The sequence below is a fragment of the Lipophrys pholis genome (assembly GCF_963383615.2).
Source record: "Lipophrys pholis genome assembly, chromosome: 17".
In the NCBI taxonomy this organism is placed as follows: Eukaryota; Metazoa; Chordata; class Actinopteri; order Blenniiformes; family Blenniidae; genus Lipophrys; species Lipophrys pholis.
In genome coordinates, this window is record NC_137643.1 from 25936132 (window position 1) to 25963470 (window position 27339).

At 45.0% G+C, this 27339-nt stretch overlaps 1 protein-coding gene across 4 annotated transcripts in view; it reads right to left on the bottom strand.

Annotated features, from left to right (window-relative positions):
* Nucleotides 1-33: 33 nt before the first annotated feature.
* The window catches only part of LOC308122453 (uncharacterized protein), a 33565-nt gene continuing 6259 nt past the window's right edge, over nucleotides 34-27339 (bottom strand). For 2 of the 4 annotated variants that reach the window (XM_080484259.1, XM_080484257.1), the window contains exons 3-7: nucleotides 19960-20432; nucleotides 14554-14603; nucleotides 12499-12629; nucleotides 7060-7226; nucleotides 967-1281 (exon numbers count right to left, since the gene is read on the bottom strand). In XM_080484259.1, the coding sequence (XP_080340385.1) occupies nucleotides 1111-1281; nucleotides 7060-7226; nucleotides 12499-12629; nucleotides 14554-14603; nucleotides 19960-20406 (966 nt within the window). In that variant the 5' untranslated portion in view covers nucleotides 20407-20432 and the 3' untranslated portion in view covers nucleotides 967-1110. Of the gene's footprint in view, nucleotides 1282-7059; nucleotides 7227-12498; nucleotides 12630-14553; nucleotides 14604-19959; nucleotides 20433-27339 lie in introns of all 4 variants that reach the window. The other 2 variants (XM_080484258.1, XM_080484260.1) reach the window with 2 other exon arrangements.

The following is a 27339-nucleotide window of genomic DNA, read 5'->3' on the forward strand; positions in this document are numbered from 1 at the left end:
GGAAAAATGTTTAGAGCAAAAAGTTTAGCCAAGGAGATCTTAAATTTCTTTATCAACCTGTATGTATCTTCTTAACTGCAAACATCTACAAACATTTCTGAAAATAAATTAAACCGTTGCTATTTCAGTCAATAATGTATTACTGGGAAGGAAGTATTGACTGAAACAAGGCAGAATTAAACTAATACCCAGATAAGGAAAAAATAAATGATTAATGAGCAAACAAATACCTATTACATTCCTGAGTACAGATTATAAAGTACTTAAATCTGTATTGGCAGTGAGGTCAAAAGTAGGACTATCCAATAATATTAGTCTTATATTCAATCAGGATTTTTTAAAAGATCGATACACAATAATCCATGACTTCTCACCTTTCTCTGTAGAATATGCCCGACAAAAAAGAAAGCAAACGCCCCAGAATCTGGAGCTCTAAATGTTTAGACACGAGTGAAAGAAATCATTGAAGTTCTACCTCAGTTTATCTATCCTGCATGTTGCTTAGCGATCCCCACCAAGACGATCCAGGAAACTAAAGTCATCGGTAACTTTCTTTGCAAAGATAAACCTGGTCACATGAAGACTTGGTCAGGAGATGAAATGATGAATCTCTCCAGGACTACTGTCCTTCTCTGCAGTGTTACTGTACATTACTGCTGGTGAAGCTGTGTAGATTATGGCTGGTTGTCTTTTACATATGTATATATATATATATATATACCAATGTATATATTCTGGGTTATATTTACGTTTCACACCACTGCACCTTTTTGTCATTTTATATCCTAAAGTTCATTCTGTGTACACTTGCTGTGTACTTGAAGGACCATGAAGTTGTTTCACTGCAGCTGGAACCACCAGCTGCAGTGTTCCACTTTATGAAGTTGGAGACACTGAGGAAGACAGTTTCCTGGTGCAGTGATGACACACGTCCACTGCAGTGAGAAAAAGCACGACTCAGCCAGAAAGGATTCTCCCATCATTTCATTTAGTGACACACAGTGTCCAACAGTACTTTATACACACTTTTCACAGACTTGACACCCGCAGTTTCTCAGTGTTGTTCAAGGTGAAACGTCCTCAGAGGACGCAGCCGTCTCAGTCCAGCCTCTAGTCGGCCTCTGCCATTAAGGACAGGTACACGTTGGACTGAAGGAAACGTGGGTAACAGTCTGTGTCCAGCAGAGAGTAGATGCGTTTCTGTGCCAGGGACAGCGAGCTGTGAGAGGGAGCCTGCAGCAGCTGGAGCGTCAGGTCTCTGGTCTTACTGTCCAGGTTCACCTGCAACAGGTAAACCAGGGACACATGGTCAAACAGGAGTAAGAAGAAACTTTAGATTGAATTTGTAGAATTAGTCTTTCTGGTGACAGTGAGGGTGTCCATTCTTCAGAGGAAGGACTGTTTCCAAATCGTTTATTTAACAGAAAGAAGCTTTCAGCTCCATCAAGTTAAACAATAACAGCAGATTTTCACAATCGGCACCATGTTGCTGCACCATGTCATGTTGCTACACCATGTCATGTTGCTGCACCATGTCATGTTGCTGCACCATGTCATGTTGCTACACCATGTCATGTTGCTGCACCATGTCATGTTGCTGCACCATGTCATGTTGCTGCACCATGTCATGTTGCTACACCATGTTATGTTGCTGCACCATGTCATGTTGCTGCAGCATGTCATGTTGCTACACCATGTCATGTTGCTGCAGCATGTCATGTTGCTGCACCATGTCATGTTGCTGCAGCATGTCATGTTGCTGCACCATGTCATGTTGCTGCACCATGTTATGTTGCTACACCATGTCATGTTGCTGCACCATGTCATGTTGCTGCACCATGTCATGTTGCTACACCATGTTATGTTGCTGCAGCATGTCATGTTGCTACACCATGTCATGTTGCTGCAGCATGTCATGTTGCTGCACCATGTCATGTTGCTGCAGCATGTCATGTTGCTGCACCATGTCATGTTGCTGCACCATGTCATGTTGCTGCACCATGTTATGTTGCTGCACCATGTCATGTTGCTGCACCATGTCATGTTGCTGCACCATGTTATGTTGCTGCACCATGTCATGTTGCTACACCATGTCATGTTGCTACACCATGTCATGTTGCTGCAGCATGTCATGTTGCTGCACCATGTCATGTTGCTACACCATGTCATGTTGCTACACCATGTCGCTGTAGCATGTTGCTGCACCATGTCATGTTGCTGCAACATGTTATGTTGCTACACCATGTTGCTGCACCATGTCATGTTGCTGCACCATGTTATGTTGCTACACCATGTCATGTTGCTACACCATGTTATGTTGCTACACCATGTTGCTACACCATGTCATGTTGCTACACCATGTTGCTACACCATGTCATGTTGCTACACCATGTTATGTTGCTACACCATGTTGCTACACCATGTCATGTTGCTACACCATGTTATGTTGCTACACCATGTTGCTACACCATGTTATGTTGCTACACCATGTTGCTGCACCATGTCATGTTGCTACACCATGTTATGTTGCTACACCATGTTGCTACACCATGTTATGTTGCTACACCATGTTGCTGCACCATGTCATGTTGCTACACCATGTCATGTTGCTACACCATGTCGCTGTAGCATGTTGCTGCACCATGTCATGTTGCTGCAACATGTTATGTTGCTACACCATGTTGCTGCACCATGTCATGTTGCTGCACCATGTTATGTTGCTACACCATGTCATGTTGCTACACCATGTCATGTTGCTACACCATGTCGCTGTAGCATGTTGCTGCACCATGTCATGTTGCTGCAACATGTTATGTTGCTACACCATGTTGCTGCACCATGTCATGTTGCTACACCATGTCATGTTGCTACACCATGTTATGTTGCTACACCATGTCGCTGCAGCATGTCAAAGAGCCGCCCAGAACGTGTTATTCTGCAAACTGAGGAGTCTGGATGTTGGTTATACTTGTAAGAAAATGTTTATCACATCTGACGAGAGACAGAGACAGAGAGAGAGAGAGAGAGAGACAGAGACAGAGACAGAGACAGAGACAGAGACAGAGAGAGAGAGAGAGAGAGAGAGAGGGGGGGGAGAGAGAGACAGAGAGAGAGAGACAGAGAGACAGAGAGAGAGAGAGAGAGAGAGAGAGAGAGAGACAGAGAGAGAGAGAGAGAGAGAGAGACAGAGAGACAGAGAGAGAGAGAGAGAGAGAGAGAGAGAGAGAGAGAGAGAGAGAGAGAGAGAGAGAGAGAGAGACAGAGAGAGAGATCCAGTCAGGATTTAAACAAACAGCTTCACAGTTTGATCAATTAAAGAACGAATCCACTGAGATCCCGCAGCTGTTTGTTCAGCCAGCATGAGAACCTGAACCAGAATGTCCGGTACCTGATCTCATGACGTTACAGCAGCAGCGCCTGTGACGCAGCAGAGAGGTCACACCAGTTTGTCCAGATCGGATCGAGTTCTCAGGAATCACACTCGTTTATTGAACTTTAAAGAGGCCGTCTGTTCCCATGACAGGATGTACATTAATGCTGAGGGTGGTGCTCGAGGTCAGATCTGAAATGCTTCGATAATTAATAATTGTGCAGCTTTTATTCTGGATAACATGTCAGTTCAATTCTTCTCTATGATCTATCATTATGTTGCAACAGATGCAGATAAGATAAAGTCTTTTATTTTCACCTTACTGGTATCACTAGTGCTGTTCTTTCACTAGTGCTGTTCTTTCACTAGTGCTGTTCTTTCACTAGTGCTGTTTTTTGTGGAGGGAGGGAGGCAGGGAGGTGAGGTGAGGTGAGGTGAGGTGAGGTGAGGTGAGGTGAGGTGAGGCGGTGAAAAGAAAAGATTTGTATGTACTCTCCAGTTGATTTCAACCATTTGAAGTATTTTATCATCAGAATCTCAGTGTTCTAAATGTTCCAGTTCCCTGGTCGGGTGGAGGGATGAGGCTCCACCCTTCAGCCCGTTCCACTTCCTCACCGTCTGTCTCCAGTGTGTTCAGAAAAACTTTAAATACTCGGGACGTTGGTGACAGTTTCTCTTTTGACTGAACTTTTCCCCTCGTCGAAGTTTAAGAAAAAGAAAACGCTCAAAGATTTTAACATGATGGATAATCCAGTGTTCTAAACACAGAGCAGCAACGGTTGGTACTCCAGTACTGCAGGGAGTTTATTCTTGTAATTCTGCAGGTAGTTTACTCCAGTATTACAGGGAGTTTACTCCAGTACTGCAGGGAGTTTACTCCAGTATTACAGGGAATTTGCTCCAGTATTGCAGGGAGTTTCCTCCAGTATTGCAGGGAGTTTCCTCCAGTATTGCAGGGAGTTTACTCCAGTACTGCAGGGAGTTTACTCCAGTATTACATCGAGTTTACTCCAGTACTGCAGGGAGTTTGCTCCAGTATTACAGGGAGTTTACTCCAGTACTGCAGGGAGTTTACTCCAGTACTGCAGTGAGTTTGCTCCAGTTTTACAGGGAGTTTACTTCAGTACTGCACGGAGTTTACTCCAGTACTGCAGGGAGTTTACTCCAGTACTGCAGGGAGTTTGCTCCAGTATTACAGGGAGTTTACTCCAGTACTGCAGGGAATTTGCTCCAGTATTACAGGGAGTTTACTCCAGTACTGCAGGGAGTTTGCTCCAGTATTACAGGGAGTTTACTCCAGTACTGCAGGGAATTTGCTCCAGTATTACAGGGAGTTTACTCCAGTACTGCAGGGAGTTTGCTCCAGTATTACAGGGAGTTTACTCCAGTACTGCAGGGAGTTTGCTCCAGTATTACAGGGAGTTTACTCCAGTACTGCAGGGAGTTTACTCCAGTACTGCAGGGAGTTTACTCCAGTATTGCAGGGAGTTTGCTCCAGTACTGCAGGGAGTTTGCTCCAGTATTACAGGGAGTTTACTCCAGTATTGCAGGTAGTTTACTCCAGTATTGCAGGTAGTTTACTCCAGTACTGCAGGGAGTTTTCTCCAGTACTGCTGCAGGGAGAAGTACTGCCATCTGAAACTCTGTAGCTCCAACAAATGGTGGAGAGCAGTATTGCAGCTAAACCAGGCCACTGACTCATAATTCTGGTGTGAACTAGTGAAGGTAGAGAAGTTTAAGTATTTAGCTGACCGATATTAATGACATCTTTTCACGTTCTCCTGGGCTGCACGGGGATGGAGAGGTCTACGTACTTCTGCCTCACTGTAGGGGGCAGTGCTGAGCACAGCAGGTCTAATTCTTTTCCTCCTGAAAGCGAGACTGTGTCGACACTTCTGTTCCTACCAGAGGCGGCTGGGGGCAATTTTCTCTTTGTTATATTCTTCAATTTCAGCCAATGTTAACTTCATTTAAATACAGTACATTTATAAACAGTGGTGTGGTCAGCAGTGCTCGCCCTGCCAAAAATGATTTCTCCTTTTTTTTTTATATAACTAAAAAGTGATTCTGCTTGTTCGGTCTGCAACTTTATCCAGAAAATGAATGGTTCTGTGGAGCTCAAATCTCCTACGTCCTCTAAATGCATCACAGCTTCTTTCCTCTGCTGAGGCCAGCAGGAATTGCACCGCTAACCTCTGATGGAAGCTGGGCGCTGCTACTGGGTTAAAATGTTGAGCCAATCAAATTGTGATGTGTTGTTGACGGAACCCCCAGGGCAAGCAGAGTTTCTAGTGCTGGTCTGGGTGTCGTCATTGAAATGAGCTTCACTGATTGGCCCATGGGCAGGTGGTGATGACGCACTATTATCTGATGTTCTGGTGGTGATGGTGAACAATTTAACAGCAAGATCAGATGATACGATAGCGGACCTGCTTTGTTTGCAGAAAAAAGGGAAACTGTGAGTCGAGGAAAACCGAAGGCTTTGAGACGCATTTTACAGAGGAAACTACCGACACTACGACGGGGAGGCAGCGAGCTGTTTACTGGAAAGGACAGTTAGTCTGAGTTTAGTGAAACTAAATCCACCAGTAGATTTCCACTCAACACATCAATCCATCTTTCAAAGCATTTTAGAATTGTTTCTCAAAAGAGGCTTGTAAAAAAAGAACGGCTTTTTTAAGCTCTTAGGTTTTCAGTAATAAATATGAGCATCAACTCATAAGAGATCTTAAACCATCAACAAACCTGAACACATTTCTGTTTGTGTGCCTTCAAGATTAACTCAGAGGGAGAAAGTTTAACCTGACCTGCAGCTTTCAGCCACATTTCTCCTTTCAAAGGTTAAATAGAGTTAAGAGTTGCTTGTTACCTCCTTCACTACATCTTGTAAACACCAGAACAAAGCAGAACTTTAGCCAAGGACCCAGCTGGTCTGGCGCTGATTGCTTTAATCAACTCTTATTGTTGATCAGTAATCGATGAAACTGCCACTAAATCCTTCTCCTCGGGGCCTTTCTCTAGCGCCCCCTGCTGCTTTCAGGAAACACTAGAGAGAAATCTGCTCTTATTGTAGCTCCGGGGTGTGACTCCGGTCCTGGAGGTGCAGCCCTGCAGCTTCTCCTCGTCTCCCTGTTCAACAGGCTGATTACAATGAGCGGCTCGTCATCAGGCGTTCTGTAGAACTGGGTGATGAACCATCAGGACATTCTGGTGTGTTAAAGAAGGGAGACATGGAGAACATGCAGGGCTGCGGCCCTCCAGGACCCCCGATGGAGCTTATCGATGGAAAATGAAGCACATACAGTTCAGACCTCATGGATTGTTTGTTGGCATAAACAGTTTGAACGTTATTACAGCATCTCCATTTATTTTTGTCATTTTTGTTCTGCTTCTTCGCGCCTTCTATTGGCCAGCTGCCACGTGTTTCTACCCTCATATGTCTGAGTGATGAACTCAAAGATTGGCTCCATCACAACGAGTGTAAAAGTATGAAAAAGCCTTTTGAAGGCGACGTTCTCGCTCTAAAGCGTCTCGCCTGCCGCTGCCTCCCTGGAGCTCAGGTGGTTTCCTGGCGGTGAGAGGAGGAAGGCTCGACATGAAAGCAGCTATTGAAGGAATGCAGTGACAAAGAGAAGGCAGCCACACAGTGAAGCGCCACTCCCTGCTTCAGGAGGGGAAACAGTGTGTACCTCGCGGGCGGCCCCCGCCTGGATGTAGGTGGCGCTGATGTCTTTGGCCCTCCTCTGCAGGCTGAAGTTGGTGGAGGAGTGTTTGTACTGCTCACAGGCCAGATAGAACTGCAGGTTCTCCTCGCTGAACTCCGACCGTAGGAATGCTCCGAACACCGAAACACCAGCTGGGAGGAGGAGGAGGAGGAGGAGGAGGAGGAACATGAGTGGAGTGCATGTCGCCACAAAAAACTAAATAACTCAGCAATGACTCCGGCCTGACGAGGACAAGAAGAGACAGAACAGAGACATTTGACTGGAGCAGCTCAGCCGCTCTGTCTCTTCCACAAGTCGGCTTCATCTCATATTAGTGAAACCCAATAGTTCTTTAAAGCCGCCTCTTGGGTTGCAGATCATTGGTAGGACGATTGCTGTTTGGGAGACCTGCAGTGTTTGTGACTTGTTGCCACGGTAACTACAACACAGACTGTGCACCAGTGTCACACAGTTTATGGAGAGCCTCCTCCACGCTCAACACTTCCTGAATCAGCAGTTTTATCCTCACTGACACAACGGAGCTCAAATGACGGAACGTCTGCAGGACGTCCACATGCATCATGTCCTTCTGCCCGTTGGACAGTACTGACCCACCGTCAGTACTCAGGTGGGTAATGCTGGTTAAGTAATGAAACACTCTCCTCCATCCTCGTGTGTGTGTGTGTGTGTGTGTGTGTGTGTGTGTGTGTGTGTGTGTGTGTGTGTGTGTGTGTGTGTGTGTGTGTGTGTGTGTGTGTGTGTGTGTGTGTGTGTGTGTGTGTGATGAACTGAAAGCACCTTCCTCACCAAGCAACGTTGAGTTGGGGTATAAAGAGCATTCATTAATTGAAGGTGATATTTTTAATGTACTGTAACTAATTAATGTAATTAACATGAAGGTGTTAAAGTCCCAGTTCTGCTGCAGCGTCCTGATCATGTGCTTGAACCATGACCCTGGTTCCTGTCGCCCTGGTCAATCATTCAGTGAGACCGTGTGAGAGCGAGCTGCAGAAGTAGCAGAGCAGCAGCTTCAGGGGGAAGTGCTCCTCTTTACTTTATTGTTCTCACAGGAGGAACTTCAGAATAAATTAGACGTATGAACTGGTGAGACTGTGAAACGTCAGGGGAGGAATTCTGCTCAGAAGGTCGGAGAGCAGAGGTGAAACAATACCAGCCGCCGCCGAAGAGAGAAGCTAAATGTGTGGCGTGATTCCTTCAGATTCAAACATGATGAATGCTTGGCCGACCAAAACGACTTCAATCAAGGCTGCTCATTTAAAAACAATTCTCATGTCCCTGCATCGTTCTAAACGTTTACGGAGATGCAGTAAAATGACATTATATGATAAGAAGCTCCATAAGCCTCAAACAACCTGATGAGCAGTTTGGTTATCCAGAGACCATCAGGAGACAGGCTGGAAACACAGACCGCTCTGCAGACCGCTCTGCAGACCGCTCTGCTGCCGGCACCTCCTCTCTAATCCACCTCCTTCCTTCGTCTCAGGTGGAGGAAGAGCAGCAACTTTAGTTCCATCTGAAGAAAGCCCAATTCTTTACCAAACAATTCATTTCAAATGTGGTTTTGTATTTTTTTATTAACCTTTTTCTTATTGGGAATACTATAGTGAACATATAAGACATTACACATATTACCTTTGTCTTTTCTTAATAATAACATACTATGAAACAATAAGTGAATAATTCAAAAAAGCCAAAATATAGAAAATAATTCTATGATGAGTATATTCACAAGATGTGCAGCCAAAACCCAGATAGACCGATGAGATAAAGAAAAGAATGAAAGAAACAATAAAAATAGAATCAGATCAATAAAATACACCTGAAATAAGTGGTGAAGAGACAAATAATCTGTGAAAGGCTTCAACCAACAAACTAACAGCGTTACCTTTTACACACAATATTATCTTTTCTAATTCAACAGAAGACATAACGTCTCTCAGCCAGCAGACAATCCATGGCTCTTCAGAATTTCAGCAGAAATAAAATACGCCGTCTTGCTAACAGCTGTAAAGGCCGATTCATCCGACTGGACTGGAGGTCCATCTGGGAGGAGTCCGAGAGCGGGAATATAGTCAGGAAGTACTCGTGTTAATGTTCTTCCCCAGAACTTGTGACATGACTGGAGAACTGTTGTACAAATATCTGTAACCTGGGACATAAAAATGAAGCTATAACTTAATTTACAGGAGAAAGTGTGGCAGGTATCACAACAACATTAGGATATAGTTGGGATAGTGGAGAACTGCATCAGTCGTGGCTGAGCACAGGCTGTCCCACGGCCTGGTCCCACCAGTGTTCTGAACGGTTCTAACCCAGCTCCAGTTCCCAGGACCTGCCAGGTTTAGTAACTGACTGACCATCAAATAACACCAGTTGTAAGTATATTCTAGATAGTAGAGATTTGTGACTGGGTTTCAGTGACAGGAGATCATCCCGGGGTTGATTAGCAGGTAGTGAAGGACAGCATGGGAAGAGAGTGGAGGCACAGTGTTCAGTTTGGAGATGGTGAAACAGGCGAGACCACAGCAAAATAAACCCAGATCACAAGTCTGAACATTAAAAAATATATAGCATCTTAAAAGGGGTCCTACTTTCCAGTTTTTCAACACTCACATGGTCTGGTCGGTCCAGAAACCTTCAGTATTCTAAGGTTCTAGCTCCTCCTTGATTTTCCTCATTTGAATATTGGATCATAGGAGCTGCATTCAGAATCTGCTGTGTCTGTGTGAGCTGGACTGGCTCCGCCCACACATGCCCATCTTGGGAAGAGGAGGAAGTACTTCCTCTCGTGGTGCCATGTGCCAGAGCAGAGCTGCCTAATTGTGGGAGGAGTCAAAGGGATTGGCTACCTTGATTGGGATTGGCTGAACCCCTGATGACACTATACAGGGTTTGATCTCTGATTGGCTGCTTGGAGCAACACACTTTTTAAAACCTGAAACAAGCCAGGGACAGAGAGGACAGACTGTCTTCACTTCTGGGACGTCAGTCCAGGTATGGGGACGAGTAGTACTGCTGGAGAACCTTCAGGAAGTGAAGTTACTTATATTGTGAATAATATTACTCCTTTAATATAGAGATCCCTGAAGTGCTTAATACCTCGTTCAGATCCTTAACATCAATAAGTGATGGGGGAAACAAATAGTTGTAGCGACAGGTGTCAGGGTGGATGCTAACACAAATTTAAAATGCTGCCAAAAAATAAATAAATAAAAGAAATTGAAGTAAAGCCTCGTTCACTTCTCACCAGGATACGTCACCGTGATAAGTCACCGTGATAAGTCACCAGGATAAGTCACCATGGTAACTGACGCTGAATGTCTAACCTGCTCTGGAGCAGGTTATGTTCTTGGTAAGAGGTCAAAGCTCCGCCTCCTGACCAATCAGATCTCTTGGAAAAGGACCTGCCCATTCTTACATGATGGTGATTAATACACTGTTTCAATTCAACTTTATCTAAATAACATCAAATACAACACAGGTTCAGCGCTGAGCTGCAGCGGAGATAAGAAATGAATTTAGAACGATCCTTTTGACATCATAAAATACATCCTGGTCACTGAGGCTTTGAAGGAGGTTCTTGTTCTTGACTCTGTTTAGCTTCACAAGGGTTGACCTGATAAGAAAAATAATAATGCTCACGCTGACAGAACTGCAAAAACAGGAATTTATGGAACTGCTCCTGTCGTCACGGTGATGAATTAATATTCCAACACAAAACACAAGAGAAACTCAAAACAACTGGATGGAAAATCTAAACTACAAGAAGATCAGTGAGGAAGTTCAGACACGTTTCTGCTGTAATAAAGTGAAACTGAGTGATCACTGTGCCGTCCGTTTATACTGTCTGATTATTTAATATCATATAATCTCACCAAGTCAGGATTACCAGTCAGGAAGGTTCTGGCTGCAGCAGCAGTGTTGCTTTGAGCTGCTGGATGTTTGAATTCTTCATAATCTCAGAGATTAACTGCTCCTTCAGTAAATCTGTAAACTGCTCTGCAGGGTTTCTCTGTGTGTGATTGGTCAGATGCTGCAAGCTCCGCCCCTTTCATGTGAAGGTCTGGGTTGAACTAGTGAGTTGATAACCTGCTTGGTAGTAACGAGGATCAGGACCCAGTGTCTGGATCAGTCAGCCCAGGAAGGAGAGATCCTGGATCTGTTGATCAGGGTTCCTAGTCCAGACCTCTGGAGATCCGAGCCACCAAGTCAAATCATGACTATGCGCTGACCAATAGTGATGTAAGACCACCACTAAATTTACCCAGGGTGCTTTTCCCTCCTACTAAAAGGTAGCTCCATATTGGTCATGAAAGAAACGCTCCAGTTGCAGTGGAACCGAGCGCCACTGTGGCGTAAACAGACCCCCTGTAAGTAAAGAGTTTGTGGAAACGGGTCCCTTAATGATATCTTGTAAATGTTGTCAGTACAAACCAAAGGACTCTTGTTGATATTGGACTCTAAGAGCGAAGCATCGCATCACTGTGTGGACTGTGGATTTGTTTTTATTGTTTCCTTGAAAGATATGACCTCTGAGAACATTGAAAGCTATATAATGTATGTGGTAGATGTCTCCCAGAATTCAGGGAGTGTGCGACATGTTGCTGTCATCAGCAGACTAAATATGTGTTATATTGTTTTGTAATGAAGAAAACATGAAGAAGACTGTTTCTATTAGAAAATAATCCACCTGGCCCACCGTAATCTCCCTGGAAATCACAGCATTCATTCCAGCTCAGTTTACCAAGAGCCGAGTTCTAATTGAACTTTACCTGAGATATCAATGAGATCAGCAGAACCAATCAACTTTAACCATCGAAGGGTTACACGAAGCCAAAACGTCACACACCTGGTAATTAAACCGAAGCTCAGTGGAGCATCTTCCACCAGCAGCCAGTTAGCACGTTAGCCTCCAGCCAGTGGTGCCTGGCACGACTTCCTGAAACCAATTCAGCTCCTTTATTTCCTGTATTGCTAAGTTATTGGACCAAGTCATTAATCCAGGAGTGTCTGACCTCACTAGTGACAACAGTGGCTGTCAAAACCACCGAACAGAACACCTGACAAAAGCTGATCCAAAGTACCTTTTTATGTGCTCATACACATTCTGTGTTTTCACTGTGATCTCTGCTTCATCTCAAGCAGAGGTCATCATCAGTGTTGAGCTGGGACACGTCGTCCTTCGTCCTGTGCTCCTGGTCACCGTTTGTAGCCTCCGTTAAAGACCGACTGACCCATGTGACTGACTTGGCATCTGGATCTCTTCACATCAACCCTCAAACTTCAGCTCTGAATCTTTTCTACCCACAGGGGTTGTAAACCTGAGCCACAACCGCCTCCAAGTGGATCAGAGAGTGTGAAGATGTTCCACTGGAACACTCCAGGGTTAGAAGAAAGACTTACTTTGACTGGCCAGCAGGCCCTCCAATGACTCGGCCCACATTTCCAGCTCCACTCGACTGACCTTCTTCTTACTGTGGCCCATCTGACTCCACTGACGCATGAAGAGGAGCCGAGACCTTCTCTCCGTCACACTGAGGTACAAAGACAGAGGCAGAAAACATCAGCAGGAGCAGATTGAACCCAAACACATCGCTGTCAACACAATTCAGGAAGAAGCCATGATTCACAGCTGACTTGACAGGTAAATCCATATAGTCCCTCCGCTCTCCAACTAGTCCCTCCGATCTCCAACTAGTCCCTCCGCTCTCCAACTAGTCCCTCCGCTCTCCAACTAGTCCCTCCGATCTCCAACTAGTCCCTCCGATCTCCAACTAGTCCCTCCGCTCTCCAACTAGTCCCTCCGATCTCCAACTAGTCCCTCCGCTCTCCAACTAGTCCCTCCGCTCTCCAACTAGTCCCTCCGCTCTCCAACTAGTCCCACCAGTTCCTTTAGAACCTCCTTTAGCCTAGGAACCACTGATGCTTCCTTTAGAACCTCCTTTAGCCTAGGAACCACTGATGAATCCTTTAGAACCTCCTTTAGCCTAGGAACCACTGATGGTTCCTTTACCAAAGGAGACCAGCTCATGTTCCCCCACAATTCCTTGCGATGACAACATTTAAAGGAACCCGCTCATCGGAGCGTTCAGGGAAACTCAGGATGACTGAAAAAGGAGCAGATCATGTAAGTTACCAAAGTAATAATCTGCCTAGAACCACTTGAAATCATCTAGAACCCAAATCCCAACTAGGATGTTCTGGATGTTGTAGAACCAACACAGTAAAGTCCAGTTTTAGAGCAGCCTGTTCTCACTCTGATTGGTTCTTTATTCACCTGGCAGCCGTTTCCCTTTAGTTCCTCTTTTCCTTTGATTGACATTGAAACCTGAGATATTTGAGACGATACCAGAGGTTAGAACCTCAGAGGAAAGTGGTGCAAATGTGCTTTTTGTAGTCCATTTTGGAAATGGTTCGTTTTTCACCACAGCAGACGTCACTAACCTTCACCTAGTGGGGTTATTACATCACCTAGTGGAGTTATTACATCACCTAGTGGGGTTATTACATCACCTAGTGGGGTTATTACATCACCTAGTGGGGTTATTACATCACCTAGTGGAGTTATTACATCACCTAGTGGGGTTATTACATCACCTAGTGGGGTTATTACATCACCTAGTGGAGTTATTACATCACCTAGTGGGGTTATTACATCACCTAGTGGGGTTATTACATCACCTAGTGGAAGTGCAGTGGGATTGTCAAAATAACGGGATTGCCTTTCCTAACTCCTTTAGGAAGCCTCCTAACACCTTTCCTAACTCCTTTAGGAAGTCTCCTAACACCTTTCCTTAACTCCTTTAGGAAGCCTCCTAACACCTTTCACTAACTCCTTTAGGAAGCCTCCTAACACCTTTCACTAACTCCTTTAGGAAGCCTCCTAACACCTTTCCTAACTCCTTTAGGAAGCCTCCTAACACCTTTCACTAACTCCTTTAGGAAGCCTCCTAACACCTTTCCTAACTCCTTTAGGAAGTCTCCTAACACCTTTCCTTAACTCCTTTAGGAAGCCTCCTAACACCTTTCACTAACTCCTTTAGGAAGCCTCCTAACACCTTTCACTAACTCCTTTAGGAAGCCTCCTAACACCTTTCCTAACTCCTTTAGGAAGCCTCCTAACACCTTTCACTAACTCCTTTAGGAAGCCTCCTAACACCTTTCACTAACTCCTTTAGGAAGCCTCCTAACACCTTTCACTAACTCCTTTAGGAAGCCTCCTAACACCTTTCCTAACACCTTTAGGAAGCCTCCTAACACCTTTCACTAACTCCATGATATCATCCACGAGGTTAAGGAAAGTAGATAGGAAAGGAGAAAGGAGGGACTATTCGGATGTAGCCGACGAGTCGTGACAGAAGCTTCTCAAACAGATTTCCGGTGAGCTCCTGTGATTCTGTCACATGATGAGTGTGAGTGGTTGAAAGGTCAGTGAGCTACAAGAAGCAGAGCTCTCACCTTTCTTTCTGGTCCGTGGTGGCCAAGTTAGAGTGCGAGGAATGAGGACTCTGGAACAAAGATACAGATTCACTACAGACACTGCATTTAAACATCAACAACAATGATGTTCCAGTGTCTGTGAGCATGCTGGGATGTTTCTGCCACTCTCTCTCTCCCTCTTCTATTCCTCTCTCTCCCTCTCTTCTATTCCTCTCTCTCCCTCTTCTATTCCTCTCTCTCCCTCTCTATTCCTCTCTCTCTCCCTCTTCTATTCCTCTCTCTCCCTCTTCTATTCCTCTCTCTCTCTCCCTTCTATTCCTCTCTCTCTCCCTCTTCTATTCCTCTCTCTCTCCCTCTTCTATTCCTCTCTCTCTCTCTCTTCTATTCCTCTCTCTCCCTCTTCTATTCCTCTCTCTCCCTCTTCTATTCCTCTCTCTCTCCCTCTTCTATTCCTCTCTCTCTCCCTCTTCTATTCCTCTCTCTCTCTCTCTTCTATTCCTCTCTCTCCCTCTCTTCTATTCCTCTCTCTCTCCCTCTTCTATTCCTCTCTCTCCCTCTTCTATTCCTCTCTCTCCCTGTCCTATCCCATGTACTTCTCCCCCCAACCGGTCAAGGCGGATGCCCCCCCTTCCAGAGTCTAGGCTCCGCCCCCTTTCTTCCTGAAGAGGGACTTCTTATGAACTGTTCTTCCTGAGAGGGAGTTCTTCCTGGTTTCCTCTGTTGCTTGTTCCATCTGCTGCTCTGGAAGGTTTAGTTGGGTTCTGTTGTTCTCTATCATTGTAAGAGGTTCTGGAAGGTTTAGTTGGGTTCTGTTGTTCTCTATCATTGTAAGAGGTTCTGGAAGGTTTAGTTGGGTTCTGTTGTTCTCTATCATTGTAAGAGGTTCTGGAAGGTTTAGTTGGGTTCTGTTGTTCTCTATCATTGTAAGAGGTTCTGGAAGGTTTAGTTGGGTTCTGTTGTTCTCTATCATTGTAAGAGGTTCTGGAAGGTTTAGTTGGGTTCTGTTGTTCTCTATCATTGTAAGAGGTTCTGGAAGGTTTAGTTGGGTTCTGTTGTTCTCTATCATTGTAAGAGGTTCTGGAAGGTTTAGTTGGGTTCTGTTGTTCTCTATCATTGTAAGAGGCTCTGGAAGGTTTAGTTGGGTTCTGTTGTTCTCTATCATTGTAAGAGGTTCTGGAAGGTTTAGTTGGGTTCTGTTGTTCTCTATCATTGTAAGAGGCTCTGGAAGGTTTAGTTGGGTTCTGTTGTTCTCTATCATTGTAAGAGGTTCTGGAAGGTTTAGTTGGGTTCTGTTGTTCTCTATCATTGTAAGAGGTTCTGGAAGGTTTAGTTGGGTTCTGTTGTTCTCTATCATTGTAAGAGGTTCTGGAAGGTTTAGTTGGGTTCTGTTGTTCTCTATCATTGTAAGAGGTTCTGGAAGGTTTAGTTGGGTTCTGTTGTTCTCTATCATTGTAAGAGGTTCTGGAAGGTTTAGTTGGGTTCTGTTGTTCTCTATCATTGTAAGAGGTTCTGAGATGTTTGTTGATGTGATTTAGCGCTTTACAAATAAAGTTGAATTGAATTGAAAATGAACAGTATGAACAGACTGGTTTCAGTTGATACAGGACCAAAGTATAGACACATCAAATACATGCGCCATGATAAATAGTTCCTTCTGCTCGTGCGCCAGTAAACAAACATGGCGGCCTTCATCGTGGTATGACTCGCAGCGCCTATCCTAGTTTTATAGACATATCGGAAGTTTCATAGTTGAGACTCTCCCCTGACATCATCAGTCCACACAAATGTTGGCTTCTCTCTGTTTTGTTCTCATTTATAGCGTACTGTTCTCTGCACACATCTGTGTGGTTTCATTACAAAAACAACCAACAGCACCTCCAATGGCCCGGCAGACTCACTACATCATTGTCAGTGTGTCTGCTGCTGCAGTAGAAACACTGCACTTTCTTTATGGATTAGGTGTCACATGAAACGTTGCTGTGTAAACGGGCCCTACGGGGGAGAGAGAGGGACCGAGAGAGGGACAGAAAAACCTGAGAGCGACAAGGAGATGAGATGAAGAAAGATGAGGAAAAGCAGGGACCAAAGAAAGAAGTGAAAATAGAGCATTTAATCCAGGTGGACAGTCATTTCTGTTCATACTTCCCACGAGCGGCACTAAACCTGCGAGTCTCATTTGCTCAGAAAACGTCGCACTTATTAAAAGTTCCCTTGTAAAACGGTATCCTGGGGCAAAACATGAAACCGACATATGAACACACTAACCCACTCAAATCAGAAGTGCGATCACAGAGAATCGGTGGTCTGAGAGTCCAGTATGACCAGTCCACCAGGATCCTAACATTCACTCAGATGGGTCTTCTCTTGTTGACAGCTTCAGCTTTGGACTCCAGCTCACCGTGCTCATTCACATTCATTTGTCATCACAGACGTCAGGAGGTTCTCACAGGAAGTCACAGAGAACTTTCAATGAGTAAATGTTGGGCCTCTCCTGGTGCTGATGGTTGATCTCCAAGCAGATCTGGCCGGTCTGAGGAAAGCAGCTCCGTACATAAACAACTGCCAGGCAGCTTTCTCCACGATGACCAATCCAAACTAAATATGGTTCCAGTGAGCTCCTCCACCTGTGTCTGAGGACGGTCCGGACTCCTTTAAGTCCAGGTTGAATATCTTGTCAGGTCAAACAGGAGCTCAGCTTCCTCACCAAGGAAGAAAGTGAGTCTTTATCCAGAAGTGAATGTGTTTAGATTTATTATCTGGAAAGTGTATTTTATTGTTCTGAAGTCAAGCTCTGCATTTCAACATGCATACATATTATTTTAGTCATTTTCTCTCATTTTGAAAATGAGCCTGACTTTTATTTAGTGAATGAGAGAACATTCTATTACTCATACGTGTACTTTCAGCTCCAGTTTACATGATCAATATGTTTCTGAATTGTACTGAATTCATTCGATTTGACAATTAGCAGCTGATTACATGCAGACGTTGATAGAACTACGAGGGAGGGAGGGAGGGAGGGGGAGAGAGAGAGAGAGAGAGAGAGAGGCAGAGAGAGAGGCAGAGACAGAGACAGAGAAAGAGAGAGAGAGAGAGAGAGAGAGAGAGAGAGAGAGAGAGAGAGAGAGAGAGAGAGAGAGAGAGAGAGAGAGAGAGAGAGAGAGAGAGAGAGAGAGAGAGAGAGAGAGAGAGAGAGAGAGAGAGAGAGAGAGAGAGAGAGAGAGAGAGAGAGAGAGAGAGAGAGAGAGAGAGAGAGAGAGAGAGAGAGAGAGAGAGAGAGAGAGAGAGAGAGAGAGAGAGAGAGAGAGAGAGAGAGAGAAAGAGAGAGAACCACCCACACTCACACCTCAGGGCAATTTATTGTCACCAATGAGCCTCACGTGTGTTTTTGAGCTGTGGGGTGAAACCAGAGTATACTTGAATATATATCACACCAACGGTGAGACATTCTGATGTTCTGGACCTTCGCTTCAAGAAATCTTGTCCGACTGGACCTCTGAACATTTTACTTGAATACCCCTGTTCTGCAGTATATTTATTCATTCTTTTTGACTGAGACAAAAAGAATGAAGTTCCATGTTCTATCATCAAACCTGGTTTTATCAATCATGTGAAACATACTGCTACAGACCATTATGTTTATAGCTTTAAAACATATCACATATTTCGTCCATTTACTGGACAATATGTTCTTATCGGCTTAAAATCTTCTGTTTAACTAGCGAGCCAGCAGTTCAACTAAAGTAGTCCTAAATTGTATTTACCTGAGCAGCTGAGCCAATGCTCCGTTGTTAGAGAGGAAAGCACACCGTCAGGTTTTACAGCCGTCTCGCTCAGTGTATTCCTCCCTCATACATGAAGCCCCATATTGGATCATGTCCCTGTGTGTGCGCGACTCTTCAGCGAGTACATTTCAGTGTGTGCCCACACCACTGGATAGTGGGAGATCACCTTGAACACACCACCTGCTGAAGCTTGCCCTGTTGTTGCTGGCTTTAACCTGTTTCCACAGACACCGCGGCTATCCGCAGCACATTAAGGCTGGGTTATGCTTTCCACACGGACCAGACATGAGGAAGTAAGACCACCGTAGCATTTATAGTCCGTGTGGCTCCGGTTCCCAAACAGCATCACAAACACACATCTGCCACAGCAGAGACATAATACATGTAGACGCCATCCTGGTACGGGGCTAGCAGAAGCACTAGTGCACGTACATCTATGGAGGTAATATAAGAGGTACTCCATCTTAAAGAAGATCTATTCAGAGAATTTTGGACTGATTTCCAAATCATTTGATTGGTTAAAAACCTCCCACGTGTAGCTATGACACAGGACGCTTGGCTGTTTTAAAAATGTCAGTTTTACCAACCAAATACAAATTCTACTAAATGTTTTCAGCAGACGATCTTCTGACACAGGCCCGACTGGAAAAGATGCAGGATCTTTGTACAGCATATAGAAATGAGCAGAGCGTACACACCAGCGCCTGTGGAATCACTTTTCACAAGTAATGTGTACAGAGGGAATAATAACGAGTGAGCTGGTTGTTAAATAGTGAAAGAACCCAGACAGGACTGATTTAATCCCTCCACTCACTGTCCCACTTCTTTCCAAATTATTTTATTTTATTATAACAACTGAATCGATCCTCTTGGGATAAGAAATTATATTATATATATATATATATATAATATAATTTTTTGATATATAGTGATATATATATCTATATATATATATATATATATATATATATATCACTTTGCATTATTCAATGATTTACACAGCTGGTGAAATTAGTAATTTGAGACCTTATTCAGATAGTCGGGCATTTGCACTTTCAGGTTGTTGCACGTCAGAGCTTTAGTCAGATTGAAGCATGTAGAAGAGAGTTACACATCACTTCCTGTTTCATGGCAAGGCATCATGTCCTCGAGCACTGTGTGTCATTGAGCCTTAAATAACAAACCATGTTTAAACTGAACGATCATAGCTTCAATAAAGCCGTCAGTACCTGGAGGACACAATGAGGACACAATGAGGACACAATGAGGACACAATATCTTGTCTCTTATATATGGAAGACAGTCTCTTATCCACAGAACGCGGACCGTGCTTCAGCGAGCAGGAATGACTTCCTGTTACAGAGACGGACTTTGCTTCTGTCCAATCAGCGATGAGCGTATCATTGGCAGCGCGTCCAATCAGTGACGACCCTGCTGTCAGCAGGTACCTAACGTTTCCATGGTGTTTTCTCTGGTAGTGAATGTTCACTTTAGCTATCTGAATTTTAGAGCCGAGATCAAGGGGGAGCGGCTCTAGACACATCATTCTGTTTATCTGCCAACCATCCTTCAACTGGAAAGGATCTTTTGTCGATAACACGCCTAGGTATTTGATTTGGTATTTGAGTCGATGACTCACCTGACCGAACAGACTCTTCAGGTGCAGCTTGGCCGCAGACAGCTTGGCTCGGTGTGGGCGTCTGTGCTGGGGCTTGAAGGAGGTCAGAGAGGTGGAGGCCCGCTCGCCCCCCCCCACGCTCTCGGTGCTGCCCAGAGCATCAGGAACCAGCTGGCCGTCACTGTAGGCCCTGCAGCCCTCGCTGAGCCCACACACCCGCAGGAGGTTCTGGTCCTGCTTTCCCAGCTCCGTCAGGTTCTCCACACTCAGGCTGTGCTCCTTCTGCAGCTTGTGGCCCCCCATCGAGCTCAGACCCCCTCCAGGCTCCAGGACGGTGGGAGTCTCGGTGTGAGGCCTGTAGAGTCCAGATTCACGATTTGTCTCACACCTTGGGTCCTTTAGCGCCACCTTCTTCCATGGCAGGAAGTCCAGATCCAGGAGGGATCCCTCAGAGTTGAACCTGCGCATTGTAACTGCAAACAGTGACCGAAGGTCTGGGGGGGGGGGGGGGGGGGGGAGGGAGAGGGAGAGGGAGAGGGGGAGAGAGAGAGAGGGGGAGAGAGAGAGAGAGAGAGGGTTACTAAGGGTTCCCAGAGAAACAAGGTGAAGCAGCTCTAAGTTCCTCCCTCTTCACCTGCAGAACAAACTTCTTGAATACCTGAGGACTGCTGACTCACTTCTTATATTTCAGGAATTAAAACATTATTATTACCTCTGGCTTTCCATGAACAATAGATTTAACTTATTTAATTACCTTTTTCTTAATAGTTTTTACTTTACTCTCCTTTTATAGCCTTTCTTTATCTTTGTTTAAATGTTTTCATTTTATTTCTTTGTAAAGCTGTGAATGGCGTCATGTCTGAATGCTGCTTCAGCCCCGTTTCCACAGTGGTACCGGTTCCCCTTGGTGCCGGTACGGGTCAGGTCGGGACCGGTTGCTGTGTGTTTCCACTGACTCAGAACCGGTACCAAACGGTACCATTGCTAACCATTTCTCGCTACCCCTCTGCTTGGGGTACCAGGCACAATGTGCTGGATATGAGGGGGAGGAGCTTCAACACTGCCGTCTGCTCATTGGTCCGTGACGCCCTGTTCTCCCAGCAAGCAGCCAATCAGTTCTTCTGCAGCAATCAGGAAACTTTTTTGAAAATGTCCACGGAGCCATGGTCCACTCAGGAGGCGCAGAGCTACTCTCCATAATCGGCGAGGAGAACATAGAGAAAGAACACGGCGCTCCATGTTTGTTCCTCAATATCTCCCGCGTTGACCGCCACGTAATGGCGTCACATCCTGCGTGATTACACCACCGTTCATAACCCCGCCTACATTTCAAACCGTACCCCGTGTAATGGAAACGTGGCACTGATACGGGTCTGGTTCCGGATAGCCGACCCCCACCCAACCCACACCGGCACCAAGGGGCACTGTGGAAACGAGGCTAAGAGAAAGAAATTTACCTTACCTAAAATACTTTTTCCTAATTGCACTTATTTAAAATGTTGGAGCCTCTAAATGTCTCTGAATGACAGATTTCCCACTGTTAGATAACAACGTGATAAAGCGCCTTAAATGTTTGAAGAAGAAGAAGTGAACATATAACTGACACACCGGCATGTCCACTCAGTTTGTTCACACTGACCATCATTTTTAACAAGGACCTGACTAAAAGAAATTAAACACCAGCATGGTGAGTGGTTCAATTCCCACAAAAGACTTTGGGCTCAGAGATCTGCAGGTCCGTTTGTCACTGCTGCTCCATAAAATCCACAATATCCTACTGATACAGGAACTCCCAGTGTGGAGACGTACGTCACTGCAATTCTACCAGGCAATTAGTTTTACCTCCTTGTGAGGAAACTACCTGTCAACAGGTAACAGGAACACCTGGTCAGTGAGACTAGCTGTCTACAGGTAACAGGAACACCTGGTCAGTGAGACTAGTTGTCTACAGGTAACAGGAACACCTGGTCAGTGAGACTAGCTGTCTACAGGTAACAGGAACACCTGGTCAGTGAGACTAGCTGTCTACAGGTAACAGGAACACCTGGTCAGTGAGACTAGCTGTCTACAGGTAACAGGAACACCTGGTCAGTGAGACTAGTTGTCTACAGGTAACAGGAACACCTGGTCAGTGAGACTAGTTGTCTACAGGTAACAGGAACACCTGGTCAGTGAGACTAACTGTCAACAGGTAACAGGAACACCTGGTCAGTGAAACTAGTTGTCTACAGGTAACAGGAACACCTGGTCAGTGAGACTAGTTGTCTACAGGTAACAGGAACACCTGGTCAGTGAGACTAGCTGTCTACAGGTAACAGGAACACCTGGTCAGTGAGACTAGTTGTCTACAGGTAACAGGAACACCTGGTCAGTGAGACTAGTTGTCAACAGGTAACAGGAACACCTGGTCAGTGAAACTAGCTGTCTACAGGTAACAGGAACACCTGGTCAGTGAGACTAGTTGTCTACAGGTAACAGGAACACCTGGTCAGTGAGACTAGCTGTCAACAGGTAACAGGAACACCTGGTCAGTGAGACTAGTTGTCAACAGGTAACAGGAACACCTGGTCAGTGAAACTAGCTGTCAACAGGTAACAGGAACACCTGGTCAGTGAAACTAGTTGTCTACAGGTAACAGGAACACCTGGTCAGTGAAACTAGCTGTCAACAGGTAACAAGAACACCTGGTCAGTGAAACTAGCTGTCAACAGGTAACAGGAACACCTGGTCAGTGAGACTAGTTGTCAACAGGTAACAGGAACACCTGGTCAGTGACACTAGTTGTCAACAGGTAACAGGAACACCTGGTCAGTGAGACTAGCTGGTAACAGGTAACAGGAACACCTGGTCAGTGACACTAGCTGGTAACAGGTAACAGGAACACTTGGTCAGTGACACTAGTTGTCAACAGGTAACAGGAACACTTGGTCAGTGACACTAGTTGTCAACAGGTAACAGGAACACCTGGTCAGTGAGACTAGCTGGTAACAGGTAACAGGAACACCTGGTCAGTGACACTAGTTGTCTACAGGTAACAGGAACACCTGGTCAGTGAGACTAGTTGTCAACAGGTAACAGGAACACCTGGTCAGTGAAACTAGCTGTCTACAGGTAACAGGAACACCTGGTCAGTGAGACTAGTTGTCTACAGGTAACAGGAACACCTGGTCAGTGAGACTAGCTGTCAACAGGTAACAGGAACACCTGGTCAGTGAGACTAGTTGTCAACAGGTAACAGGAACACCTGGTCAGTGAAACTAGCTGTCAACAGGTAACAGGAACACCTGGTCAGTGAAACTAGTTGTCTACAGGTAACAGGAACACCTGGTCAGTGAAACTAGCTGTCAACAGGTAACAAGAACACCTGGTCAGTGAAACTAGCTGTCAACAGGTAACAGGAACACCTGGTCAGTGAGACTAGTTGTCAACAGGTAACAGGAACACCTGGTCAGTGACACTAGTTGTCAACAGGTAACAGGAACACCTGGTCAGTGAGACTAGCTGGTAACAGGTAACAGGAACACCTGGTCAGTGACACTAGCTGGTAACAGGTAACAGGAACACTTGGTCAGTGACACTAGTTGTCAACAGGTAACAGGAACACTTGGTCAGTGACACTAGTTGTCAACAGGTAACAGGAACACCTGGTCAGTGAGACTAGCTGGTAACAGGTAACAGGAACACCTGGTCAGTGACACTAGTTGTCAACAGGTAACAGGAACACCTGGTCAGTGAAACTAGCTGTCAACAGGTAACAGGAACACCTGGTCAGTGAGACTAGTTGTCAACAGGTAACAGGAACACCTGGTCAGTGAGACTAGCTGGTAACAGGTAACAGGAACACCTGGTCAGTGAGACTAGTTGTCAACAGGTAACAGGAACACCTGGTCAGTGACACTAGTTGTCAACAGGTAACAGAAACACTTGGTCAGTGACACTAGTTGTCAACAGGTAACAGGAACACCTGGTCAGTGAGACTAGTTGTCAACAGGTAACAGGAACACCTGGTCAGTGAGACTAGCTGGTAACAGGTAACAGGAACACCTGGTCAGTGAGACTAGCTGGTAACAGGTAACAGGAACACCTGGTCAGTGAGACTAGCTGGTAACAGGTAACAGGAACACCTGGTCAGTGAGACTAGTTGTCAACAGGTAACAGGAACACCTGGTCAGTGAGACTAGCCGGTAACAGGTGACAGGAACACCTGGTCAGTGAGACTAGTTGTCAACAGGTAACAGGAACACCTGGTCAGTGAGACTAGCTGGTAACAGGAACACCTGGTTAGTGACACCAGCTCCTTCCTCCCACTAAGCTTGACCCTCTCTTCTCCTTCCTTCGGACTCTTCAGCCTCGTCACTCAGGCCTCCAGCATGGACCCAGACTCTGCTCAGCCTTGAGGGCTTTGAGTTTGAACCAACAACCTGTAACACCTGAACCATCACTCCTCCTCCTACATAACCTCTGATATGAAGATCTCACCTGGTCCACCTGGTTCTTCAGCCTCTGCCAGGTGAGATGATGGGAGAGTAGTGCTTTGTCTGCAGCCATTGGTTCATAATGAGTGTGTGTGTAGGAGGCAGATCACTATAAGATTGTTCTTCTCTCCTTTTCATCCTTTCATATTAAGTAGTTCTTTATTTCATATATTTTAAATGAAATAAACAAACAAAAATAATGTGAATACATCTCTTGTGTTGCAGGATTTTTTCTCCAGACACAGAAATGCTGGGATGGAAGCAGAGAAAACTTTGCCTTAACTGTGTCTTAAAATCCCACCAACATCTGGACGAGTCATCCAGCTGTGGCTGTAACACCACGAATGAGAGCACCAGGTACTACAACAATAGTTAGTGCAGTTTTTCAATAGATGTGTGTCGTATGGCAGAAATCTCAGGTGCTTTGTGTGTTTTATTGTTGACCCTGCATTGGAATTTCGCTCTGCGGTGCATCTCTGATGTAGATTGTCAGAATGACAATACCAGTTATCTGTCTATCAGAAAGGACTGAACTACTTGGCTGAGATATTTATTCTGGACTCTTTGTGTTGGACGCTGTGTCTTTAAATGACATCACTACATTCCTAAAGGGGTTTGAACCATCAACCGTTGTTTGATCACATTGTCAAAGTAAAACATCAACTGATTCTACATCTTGTGTCCAGTTGGCTGATTAATCTTGTTAAATGACAGTTTGACTTTAATCAAAGTAACTTTGCTGCTGCTGCATCTTTTATTGGATTAACAACAGATTATAATCTGCAGGATGATTGAGGTGTAGAAGGGGGGAGATCCTGACTGTATTCTCCAGAGAGCAGATCAAGGAGAGTGAAACTAACTGTTCTGTTAGTGGTTCTATTCTCTAGAGCTGCTCTATGTTCTCTCTTTGCTCTTTGTCTTCAGATCTTCCATGATGATGTCATGGAGTCGAGGGTCTGTTCAGACAGAATAAACCTCTGGAAGATGTCGTCAGCATCACTTTCCCTGAAGCAGCAGCTCAAACTGAGGACGTTTCCTTTCAGTGAGCAGCAGGTAAGAAAACATCTCATCAGTCAGTCTGAGAGTTTTTACACAACAGAAGATGGATTTGTTGGTTAACCTACCAATGTACATCATGTAACTGTTTTTTAGATCATCGACATCCTGATGTCTGAAGGATCAACCAGCCGGGGTCAGAGGTCACCATGACCAGAGGGAGAACGTTCTCACACGCTGCCACAGGCTGACCCACCAAACATCCTTGTGCTTGTATATATAATAAAGAACAATGACATGATTTATGATGGTTTGATTCTTTTAAAGTTGTCATAGGTATTTGTTGAAGGTTTGTCATGGACATTTCCTCCTTCCTGCTGAAGAAACTACAGTTATTCTCCATCCTGGTCCTTTGTTTTGCTTCATGCAGCCACATTGTCACTGGATGAATGAAGGAGGCAGATCAGTTTAGTAGCTGACCTCTGACCTCTGACCCTGAGCTTCACTGTGGTTACAGCTGACCTCTGACCCTGAGCTTCACTGTGGTTACAGCTGACCTCTGACCCTGAGCTTCACTGTGGTTCCAGCTGACCTCTGACCTCTGAGCTTCACTGTGGTTACAGCTGACCTCTGACCTCTGACCCTGAGCTTCACTGTGGTTACAGCTGACCTCTGACCTCTGACCCTGAGCTTCACTGTGGTTACAGCTGACCTCTGACCCTGAGCTTCACTGTGGTTACAGCTGCAGTGTCTTGCTGAAATAACTTCATTGTCCTTCATGTACACAGCAAGTGTACACAGAATGAACTTTAGTTCCATGGCGTAAACTAGACGTAGACTCCTGCTCATAAACGTCTTTACAACTCTATAACTTTATAACTAGCGTCAGTAGCTTCTGCAGCGTGACCGGAGCTTGTGGTCCGCGATTGTTGTGGTTATTTGATGACATTGCGGACCGCGGTGGGGGGAGAAGGGGGCAATTACGTCATCTTTTTCCACAGATGATCGTCTTTGAGCCGGGGTTTTAGAATTTCCCCACTCTGGGACCCGTTTTCAAAAAAATCCCTTTTTATGCTTCTAAAGCACCGGCTCTTCAGGTTGAAAGGCCCAAAACAGCTCGTTTAGGTGAAGCGTCTTCAGGGGTTCGGGGAAGCAGCAGGTGTTGAGTGTAAAATAAGGGCACCTTGTGCAGCGTGTGGATCCACTGGCTGCTTTATTATAGCAGTGTGAGATTAAAAATAACTACAAATATTATAAATACATGTTGTAAGTAAAAGCGCAGATTTTTAAAAATTCCCCCCAAAAAATCAAAGGAAAGAAAGAGAGCGAGCTGAGTGGACGTCACTACACACCATCCTGAACACGACAGCGTACTGAACTCAGTCCGATCCGAACTGAACCCAGTTTGTTCTGCAGTGAAATGATCCTGGTTTGAACTGTGAACATGGTTTGGGCTCCACACAACAAAGCTTTGTCATTAGAGTTGATGTTGTCGCTGCCCAATCAAAATCAATTGCTTGGCTTAGTAGCTTGAACCTCAGTTTTAGTTCTCAAAAGTACTTTATTTTACCAACAAATTGTAAAAGTCCCTTCTCAACATACTTGGTTTAGGTGAGACAGTGATCATTATTCTGTACAAGCTCCTCCCTGGTGCTTTGCTGCCTAGAGCAGTACTTTTAACCTGTTGAATTTTGATATATATTTGTATTGTATCTTAAGTATAGATATGTTTTTAATATTTCAACTTACTACATTATCTTAAGCCAATTGTGTTATCATATACTCTTCTTTGGAAAATGCGCGAAGGGTCCAACTCCTGTTTTTCTCTATTATTTGAATGTTATTCATCACATTGTTGGTTCTTTGAAATGTGACCTCCACTGTACATTGTGTAAAGCTTTTATTACATTTAAATTAAAGAAAACCTCAA